This window comes from Schistosoma haematobium, chromosome ZW, assembly GCF_000699445.3.
Source record: "Schistosoma haematobium chromosome ZW, whole genome shotgun sequence".
NCBI lineage: Eukaryota > Metazoa > Platyhelminthes > Trematoda > Strigeidida > Schistosomatidae > Schistosoma > Schistosoma haematobium.
Window position 1 is genome coordinate 61,189,321 of NC_067195.1, and position 10,837 is coordinate 61,200,157.

Below are 10,837 nucleotides of genomic sequence, written 5' to 3' on the forward strand. Positions count from 1 at the left end.
GTCAATCAGAACGATACTTACCATTCCAAGCAACGGGTGGTCATATCTCCCGAGTTCTAAACATTGAGTGACAATGTGAGAACGCCACTTCATCAATTTCCATTTTGGAAAGCAGATAGTATCACTGGTCCCTCAAAAGAAGTGTGATTCGAAGCTGAGGAAACTATTTTGAACAAGGACAGTCAGATACATTAATCATTAGAACCCGTACAGACAGGAAAAGGTAAATCATAATCTACACCACAGACTTTATGTTAAGATAGTCACTAGAACAAACTCTATTTATTAGGATAATTGTGCTAGTATACGAATTCATATTTTTATTAAAGAGTTAACTAGCGTTCCACAGCCTTATATATTGACAGTACTGAGATCAATTATTCACAGGATAGTTTTGTTTTTAGAGGAAATAATTGTAAAAACAACAACATAAGGTATACTAATTACTAATGAGGATTTAACTTACTCGAATACATGGTTTTCCCAATCGACAACATAAACCAGATTGATTCTCTAAATAATGATTGACTAGCTGTTGAATATTAACAAAAGGCAGTTGTCTTGAAATGTAGAAACGTTTTAATGTAGGATCAGTTCGTGAATATCTTGATCGAATACGATAATGCTTAACAGTATTCTCTTCTCGTACTGAAAAGAAGAAAAAATATTAGGAAACCTATGGAGCAAAAACGTTAATAACTTTTCATACAGTTTATCTATTAACTTTTTAAAGTGGTCTATATAACAGTGGGATTTATCGCGTCTGATTGAAATCCAGAACAGATGATAACTCGATACACATTAAACAATACAGAGATCTAAGATTTTCAATCAATATAAACAGAATAAACAACTAATGTGATAATCAGAAAACAAAGATTCCGGACATAGACTTGTTTCTTTTTTTCCAAAAAAAGAAAGTAACAACAAAAACAGACATAAATAATAACACATACACTAGTTTCCATTTAGTGTCCACAGATCGCTTTCTATGTAATGGCTTTGTTAGAGATTCTACTGACAGATTGGGCAGTATAGTTAGGTGTCTGTCATGAAAAGTTTATTGTACATACTAAATTACTTAAATACTTTAAAACAAAGTGAAAGCAATCATGAACTTGGATGAGTCAGTATAGAGCTGAAAGAAGAGGTTGTTAATTCAATTTGTCACATTTACAAACACATCTGTGAAGATCAAATATTATATCAAAAAAGGGAGTGAATTAATAAGACAGAATACGGTTAAAATCTCAGTTCAGTTATTCCATCATTATCAACACAGGGATATCATGAATGAGTGTAGAGTAGACCAAGCTGTCATAATTTATATTAGCAGAGAAAGAGGAAATCAACAAAACGAGTAGTAAGTTTTTAACTGGAAACAAAATTTAAATATGACAGATTTAGCTTGAAAGAAACACAAAAAAATCGATGAACAAAAACACAGGATTCTGAAATGACGATTATAAACCCAGACCTATTGACTAGCGTGCAATTTTGATTATCATTGTTTAGCAATTATATATAAATGTATATGGCCTTTATAATGTTTTAATAGTCTAACCTTTTGTATATTTGCGCTAGATTACGATTATTACAGAAGGTTCAATCAGTTTATCAGAGATTTATATTTGTGAAATCTCGATAGGATATTTAAACCTAGATTCATGAGATAACTACGTCATCACTACTTATTAAAGAAAATATTATTAATTTACAGCAGAATCACAACAATTCCAACTGCTAAATTCTTCAATTCATGAACTCCATTTGGTAAATACATAATTTCTCAAGAATATCAACTCACCTCTGGAATCATGAAAAAAAGTTCACTTCTTATTAAAGAAAACAAATAATAGATAAATTTGGCCATATGAAAATTATGGATGTGATGTCGCTTAAATTGATATCTATAACTCACTTAACGATATCATCAAATATAAATCAACGTCAGAATTGAACTTTGCCAAAGGTAACACAATATACATAATTTTGAATTCGATAACCGAAATCTTAGTACCTGATGTTATATGTTCGAAAAGATATTACTTATTTCTGAAGGATATAACCTCTGTAATCACCTTTAACTGTTCCATTTATTCAATAATACATTAGATTACAGTATTAAGGCTGACAATACAAAATGAAGCAAATTTTACAAATAACATTTATGTTTAACCCAAACGGCTGTAGTGTATTTTATGAATAATTATACATTCGTAAATCTGTTTAACCATACCTGCCCCCTAACCCTCTCGCTATAAATCCATGAACAAAATTATTTTACAGATGCAAACAAATGTTTGTCAGATGCTTAAATCCCAATATAACATTGAACAATTCCCAACACTCCATAACCCCTGAATCAGTATCTGATTAAAATGAAGGCGTTTTAATAAGAAGTTAAGAGTAAACGCGACTGTAACGTTTAATGAGAAATCTAATTTGATATTTGTAGTGTGAAACGCAGAGAACTAAAAGTGATTAATACAAAACAATGAGTTGAAAATAAATACTTTAATTTGCCCTATTAAATATTAAAAACTTGAAAATGAATTACATTTGACCACTAAGACGACAATGAATAACTTATAATACATTATTATAAAAAATATATTTATTTGGAAAGGCATTGAAAACTAATTGTATATACGAAAATGTTTTGGGAAATGCATACAAACCCATGTATAACTGCCTATTAATCAATCGTACTCGTCTGCATTATTTATTTATGATATGAATATGGTGTTGGTTTATGCAGAGCTGTCTTTTAGTATTACTTGAGACTACATGAATCCATTCTTCTAGAACGAACTTCATTCAGACAATAAAAATCGTATTTTTGACAGAAGTTGAGTAATGCAATTATTAAGACGGAGGAAATTATTTTTCTAATGGTATGATATGCGAGATCGATCGACTAACTTTATAAGAATAATGTGATTAAATGATAATTATACACAAATCTGACTCAAGTCAACAATGACCGAGTATCAAAAGGCAGAATAACCGGTCAATAAAATGAATAGAATTCACTTAAATTATAAATGGTTATTGAATTTAGACCTCGTAGGTAACCTCTAAACTGGTAGATTTGAGACCCTACGATCAGCCTCATCAATTCTCCTATCACATCACCTCAAATGTTATGATGGAAGAATTCTGTTATAAATTATACATATACACATTTAACTTAATTCATACAATATTCTGTCCGCTCTAACAATGACGGTGGGATTTGAAGCTCTGAATCTCGGTGACAACTGGTAAGTTGAAATCACTTATTTCATTCAGATGGGATCAATTCATTAATAGTTGAAATTGACCGGAAGATTATGAGGATCTACTAATTCAACTTAATTTTGAATTCCGATCAAAAATAACTAAGGTAGTAAACGATACTACTGATAACTTTTGCACACGGAGGAACAGATGGGTGAAGAAACATCTATCAACTTTGAATAAATTGTCCTCCAGCAACGACGTAGAAAATGCAGTGCTTGAATCAAATTTCTTTGTGGGTTAATAAACAAGTTCCACTGTAACTTCACAAGCGGTGTTATAACAAACGAAGGCCAAAAAATCCAAGAAAAATGAGTGAATGGATCTTCGACTAAATAAATGTCTATTGAACTCACAAAAAAGCTAGTCCGACATCAGCAAATACGCAATAAACCTGCTAATTGAACCCTCGATCCGATTTCCAACCAGCTTCTAATAACTCCAGGTTTAATCTACATGGCAACTTGAACACGAGAAGTGTGGGAAGAACGCTTTACTCCATGGTTAGGTTTATGTACAGAAAAACGAGGGCATTTATAGTAACATACGACATTGGGCTCCTGGAAATTTCTAGTGCCATACCAAATATAGTAGCAGCATATGTGAACATCCAATCAAAGCCACGGCATGTGATTCCGCTTCTTCTTCTAGGTGTTTCTGTGACGATAAAACGTTTCCTGGCGTTTCTGGGCTCCTAAGGAATTTGACGAGGGATATTTTTTGGGACTACTACAACAAAGTCCACATGCACCATGAAATAGTGCATGTAATTAGATTCAGAAAGGGGTATGATGAAGATTACTCACCTACATACATTTCAGCCAGGAAAAACTTTAAATTTTGTAATATCGCATGTTTTAGTATCTACATATGCAGAAACCTATTGGGGTGCAAGTATATATGGATTAATGAAGAACTCTGAAAAAATGCCAGTCATGTTTTAAAAGAAAGCTATTCATATTTATTTGGTGTTAAGTTATCTGTCCAAAAGTATGTCACTTATAGAAGATGACTAATTCTACATACCAGTTATTGTTTTTTACAACCATTGATTGTTGGCTTGAATAAATTATTTAGATGTGTGAAGATACATCACCCGGACGATCGATCGCACAACCTATAGTTATAGAATTATTTGTCTATTATAGAAATTATAAATATTACCTTTATGTTCGAAGACAACACAATGTATCTGCAATCTAAAGACTAACGAACTTATTATTGACAAGTCAAATAGTTCAGAGTTTGAAGAAAAAAATGTTATAACTAACCCTTTTATGCTGTGAAAAAAATCTCCACAAAATTAGATTAAGCACATGGAATAGCTTTTGTTTCTCTTAACGACCCTAGGATGAAATGTTTGAAAGACTAAATAACGCAATAATGATAATAATCACTACTCCATAATTTCAGCACTCAATTACTAACTAATGAATTACAGATGAGAGTTATGCCCGATTTTATACTATTTAGCAACTGAATATCTCGAGCCTTACACTGTTGATGCTCGCTCTTACACACACGATTATTGACGGGTTCCGGATTATATAGTTGAGTTATTATTAATTTGCAGTCCAGGTAGCTGAATTAGGTTGATTACCTCCTGAGTACAAAAACGACGATTCCCACCTTATCTTATGAATGCAGAAGTATATCAGAATCCTGGAGATCAGTCAGAAATTTTTTATCGGATATTATTTACTGGACATAACAAAAATGCAACAACATACATAATTACTGGTTTCTCAGATTATTACATCCAGAAATGTGAATAACATAGTCTTAACCAGCAATGCTTAACACTATACAATCAAACATTTTGTTAAATACTGTATAATCTAAATATCAGTAGACAAGAGATATGGAGATCACAATACTGCTAATCTGTATTTTATCACAAATAAGAGTTTCTCCAAACTTTGGCAGATATCGCTCACGTTATTAAATCCAAGACTATCCCATATACAATGTAGCTGATAACTAGGCATAAATATTATTGACAGAGTACGACCTAGTCAAAATAAACGAGGTTAAACTGTCTGAAATAAAAGTAAACATCAAAAAGTCAATAAATTATAAGTGGATGCTACAAAATTTAATATGTTTACGCTTTGTAAACGAATAAATACACACTTTGAACATGACTGATTAAAATCAATGCATCTTCGTAAATCCATTTATTCAGTCCAAATAAAACTACACTTAAAAAGGTTAAAAATTTGCAGGGAAGATACGCCAAAACTTTGTAAACAATTTTTCTAAATATTTAAAGTGACATAAACATTAAGGAAAAACATTTTTTCATACAAATGTTATCACAATCACCTTTTTAATTTTATGAACTCAGTGACTGATAAATCAGATATGAAAAACACAATTATAAAAGATATATATATATATGTATATCGTTTCCATTTAGATTTACACGATTGATTTTCGTAAGGCCGGGTTTGAACGACGATAAACGAACAAAGACAAGGTATTTTGACTTATCAACTATACTAAAAACAAAATACAGTGGTAAGTCATATGTATATATTGAATAATGGTATTGTACCGTTTTCGATAGCTGCTTTAAGGATAAAAACCTGTCTACATTGTCATAAGCACAGCGGTATAGTGCTGTTGTTTTTTAACCAATTGTATTAATAATTTTTCGTACTTTTGAACATCTACCTACAAGCCAATCTCTTTGTAGTGGATATTGTTGAATGTATTACACACAAGAAGTGTAACAAAATGAAATAAGACCAGCTTTCCACGTAAATTACAAATAAACAAAAAAGTAATGACAGTCTTCATATACCTAAAGAGAGATGTGTAGAAAGCAAATTCTCTCTTAACAACGAATTTCCGATGACGCATTTCGTACACAACTGTTTATCAGGCTATCCATGATAAGTTAAACATTCCAAGATACATATTTTCTATATAGAAATCCACAGAACTAAAACAATACACTTGTCATGATTTACTTGACCTCTCTAATATCGATTTGAGAATAGGATTAAAATAGGCAAAAACAACTTCTGAACATCATAACATAGTTAACATGCTATTAACAATCTGTTAATGTTAAGAACAGTTTAGAATGTGTACCGAACAGCAATTTGCAAAATGTACGTGAAACTAACAGAAATACTCATTATTCTTTCGGTTATTTAGTTTCAATTTTCTCTAAAATCTTGGAAGATAGAAAATTTTTAAATTCTTCTTTTGGACAAACTATTTACATAAGTATAAATAGTTTGGGAAACTGAAATTCTTATTCTGCTAGGTACAGTAGCATCAAGATATGGCTAACTACATATTACAAGTCGGGAGTTAAATCATCTCACCTAATCTATTAATGGATAAATAAGCTTTGTTTTTTGACGATCAAACTTCAACTCCATGGAGGATCGTTAAAAATGTGAATATTAGTTGAAAAGTTGTTAACAAATACGATAAGTCCGAAAAGTAGACTGATGATATAGCGACTTAATGAAAAAGTACATTAGAGACTCATTTCTAAAAATAACCGATCATTAGTTTTGTTGGCTCATAACGATTAATAAATTTGAAAATTAACCAACAGAAATAAAACAATCCATAAAGAGTACGGAATTTTCAACTAGGAGAAACCACCTAAAAAACAGTATACAAAGACAATAGTATAATTAAATGAAAGCCTTTCTATAAAAGTAATATTTCTGCAAAATATCTATAAGACAAACAAAAAAAGCAATTAAACCATTTTCATCAATAATTGTTTAGGCAGTTGATTTTCACTTTAGCTGTGAATACAAATAAAAGTGACTAGATGAATCATCCATAACAAAGCGGCATATACGAAACAAATAGTCGGAACATACAGAACGTATACTGAATAAACCAATCAGAAACAAAATGGAAGTCTGGTTGACATTTATAAACTATTTCAAATGACAATTAAGTCCCCTACCCAAAAGTTTGTATACATTTACTAAGTGTACAATTAAGGAATAATTAAAGAATAAAAGTAATTCCACAAATAAATAATCCCAATATACATGAGATGAACAAATAAAATGGATGTTTTTTCGCAACTATTCCTTGATAGCGGATAATCATTAGAATTCATGCATAAGATTATTTTATCATTGTACGGTGAACGACTACTACAATTACTACTAAAGAAAAACAAGTTACAGAAAATGGAAAGAGATTATTTCAATAGAGGCGGTCGTATTCAAGGAAAATTGGTTGATGTAAAAGGAGATAATAAAAGTTCAGTAGAACATATAACCATCAGATGAGTTATGATTCATGAATTTTAATTTCGATAGAACAATAAGAAGACGAACATTATTCGAACAATCTGACCACACACATACTTGTTCAGAACATTTATATACAAAAATATAAAAGGTCAACTATACTAGAAATGGAGGGTAAGAGGAGACAAGGATAATAATGAAATAATCTGAAACCTCATTACTCTGGATAATAAGCTAATATTACCAGGGTAGGTTTAAGGTGAGAACAAACTTTCTGAATACACAAAGGGGGTTTGAATTTTCGTAGGCTTAAGGCCTCAGTAAACATTAGTATACGCCCTTTTACACTTTTGTACAATGAGTTATTTATTAAACTACTCTATGCTTGACCATTTGGTTCCAGGTTCATTTACAATAGTATAAATGGTTAAATGCCATTATTAATTGATATATTAAGGGGTAGCCTAGAACTGATTACAAGAAAATGAGTTCGGTGACTAGGTTACACAAAGGTCCAAATCAAATTACAATTGGAATATCTTGATAACCGATGGCATTAATATCAGACATTAGGACAATAGAATTAATTATTTAGATCGGATGGAACACCGCAAAGGAGGTACTTTTCCAGAAGGGTTTTCTGAAGTATACGATTAAACGCTAATGATTTTTTTGTTATAGAGGACTTCTGTTATTTGATTAGACGAAATTCCAACTGTTCAGATTGGTGAATCGAAACATGGACACAATGATATAATGTAACCGAATGATGGATGCTCACGAAACCGTATTAATGAATTAGACACCCGAACGACTAAAAGTCAAAGACAAGACCACTAGCCATATGAATAGTTTTTTTAATATAATTAAATAATATGCTTATATACAAAACATGAACACGAAATTGCCATGGGAGATGGCAGGAAATTAGCTTGTAATTCACTCATTCTTCAACCAATTAAAACCTGACTGTTGAGTTTAATCTTTGGGCATCGTGTTGCATTTGCAGATATAAAATCAAATCACCAACCTTTTGGACTTTACTCTTAATCGCTTATTATCGCAGAAGGCTATTTTATGAAAACAGCAACTATTAGAGGTCAGAAAATCTAAACAGATGTAATCTGTAATACTTTTAAAAAGTATAGTGAAAACAGCACTAGCTAAACTAGCATAGAATCTTCATTTATACGACGCATTCGTCTGAAAGTGGCTGATATGCAACAAGCTAATCAGAGAGGGTAAATAACTTTAGAGGGTTTAGAGGCTGTATATACACACTACATCTCTTTTAGTGAACGTGTGGAAAGCGACAGCTTATTTTAAAACCGTTTGATAACAGTACATATCGTGTACAATCACACAAATGCTGAAATTGGTGAGGAAGGAACGTCTAAAAGGTTGAAGACACTTAATTTTCAATTCCAATGCTTAAAACTGTATTTGTAGCGAGAATAACTGAGGCAAAAATGAACCTCTTCAAATCTTACTTGTGATAGACTACCAAAGATGAAAGAGAGGTTCAGTTGATAAGTTCAAAATTCACTAATTTTGCAGAACTTCACTTACAAAACAACATATGTGCAACAATTCTCAATTGATTCAACGGTTTCACTTAAGGCAACAGAAATTTAGTGGAGTTTTGTATAGGCTTGAAAGTACTATAATGTGTAATATATAATGATTAAAAGAACAAGTCGTCTTCAATATACCGATATGTTAATAAAGACATTCGCGTTTTTTGATGTGCATCTTTGCTAAAGTATGACTTATTATTACAGATTGATGAATGTACAATCCCGTTGAGTGTCAACGATTTACAAAATGGAAGCCCACACTCTAGAATCGAACTTTACGATAATTTGCCAAAATAAACCTCGTCATCTTTTGTTAATTTCCTTTCAAAATAAAACCTTCCAACCCAGTCCATTTAAAAAATTTTGAACATGTACAATTTATTTTGAAAACTTACTTTATTTACAAACCAATAATGTAACTTAGCTAAAAGAAGTAATGACTATTCAGACATTATGTTACACGTTAAAATCCCACGCCTATTTTAGTTTGGGTCGCTGAGTAGTAGTATTACTAGCTCTTACATAGGCAGAATGGTCATTAGAAGTAAACATATTTTGTAATAAACTTGACTTTCGTTACCTTAGCAAAAAACCTTAAAATATAGAGAAAACTGATTCGCTACTAATACATTTACAAGGAAAACAAAGCTGAATGTAATTTTTTGTTTCACCCTAGTGGCTATTTTTCAATCATATAATTTTACCAACCTGATAAAGAATATTCACTGGATTGAGATTCACTGATTCGAACCAAAAAAGAGCCATGATCATTTCCCGGAAGTTGAAGATAATGTTCAGCTTCAATACGTTTCAATTCTCCAAAATACCATCTACAATTTACAGAATCAAAAAAAGCAGTGATACAAATATACATTCACAAAGAAAACGAAACGATAAACACACTTCATGTTACTGGTCTTAGATAATTCATCGCTAAAAAATGTAAACAAATACGGTTTCCTCACTGATAATGGGGTAAATAACTCGTTTAAATATTGAGAATAAGCAAAAATAGCTCCCAACAATGAAGAATCCATCAACAAGCGATGGAGAATACAAGTATTATACCATGACATTATATGCTACATTAATGATGAAATAGCGACGTCCCAATAAATTATGACTTTTAAGAATTGATTAAAAGGGATATCAATTCATACGATTATTCAGTTGATATCGAATCGAGATTATTTGCATCTTCAACTTCAAAACAAAAGTATTGACTAGATAAAAAACAGTCTTTTGATAAATGTAAGTAGTCAAATGAGAAGACAGAGTTTACCCGAAATACGTGATATATTAAACTCAATAAGTTTTAAACAATTTGATCACACAAATACTTGTTAAATTCCATCATTTCTATCAGCATCTCCCTTCATTGAGAGATATTTGGCTGAGACGGGTCATAGGATTGATATAAAATCAGATGACGTAATGTTGTATGGATCCCCAGGGGGCCATACTAAGGTTTACTGAAGCCTTGATCATACGACGACTCAAAAAGTTTGTTTCCATCTTGAAACTATCCTAGTAGTATTGATTCATATCTCTTTTCACTATCTTTGTTTTCTCGCATTTTCCAATCTGCTTTTCTCGTCTACACTCAATCTCATCTGACTGGTCTCAATAGCCGATCGTTCCAGTTTAACAGAAAGGATAGAAATCCTCTTGCGATATCCACAGAGGAATCAGCTTAACTAATGTAGTGTTTAAAATATTAGCCTCCATAATCATAGGTGC

The 10,837-nt window shown here is 31.5% G+C and overlaps 1 protein-coding gene across 2 annotated transcripts in view; it reads right to left on the bottom strand.

The window, feature by feature from the left end:
• Nucleotides 1-10,837, bottom strand: part of SRC42A_2 (Tyrosine-protein kinase Src42A) — a gene marked incomplete at its 3' end in the record, with an annotated part of 60,654 nt that overhangs the window by 45,193 nt on the left and 4,624 nt on the right. The window contains exons 4-5 of one of the 2 annotated variants that reach the window (XM_012938564.3): nucleotides 9,806-9,927; nucleotides 467-648 (exon numbers count right to left, since the gene is read on the bottom strand). In XM_012938564.3, coding sequence (XP_012794018.3) covers nucleotides 467-648; nucleotides 9,806-9,927 — 304 coding nt within the window. Of the gene's footprint in view, nucleotides 1-466; nucleotides 649-2,615; nucleotides 5,322-9,805; nucleotides 9,928-10,837 lie in introns of those variants that run through there. The other variant, XM_051211961.1, reaches the window with a different exon arrangement.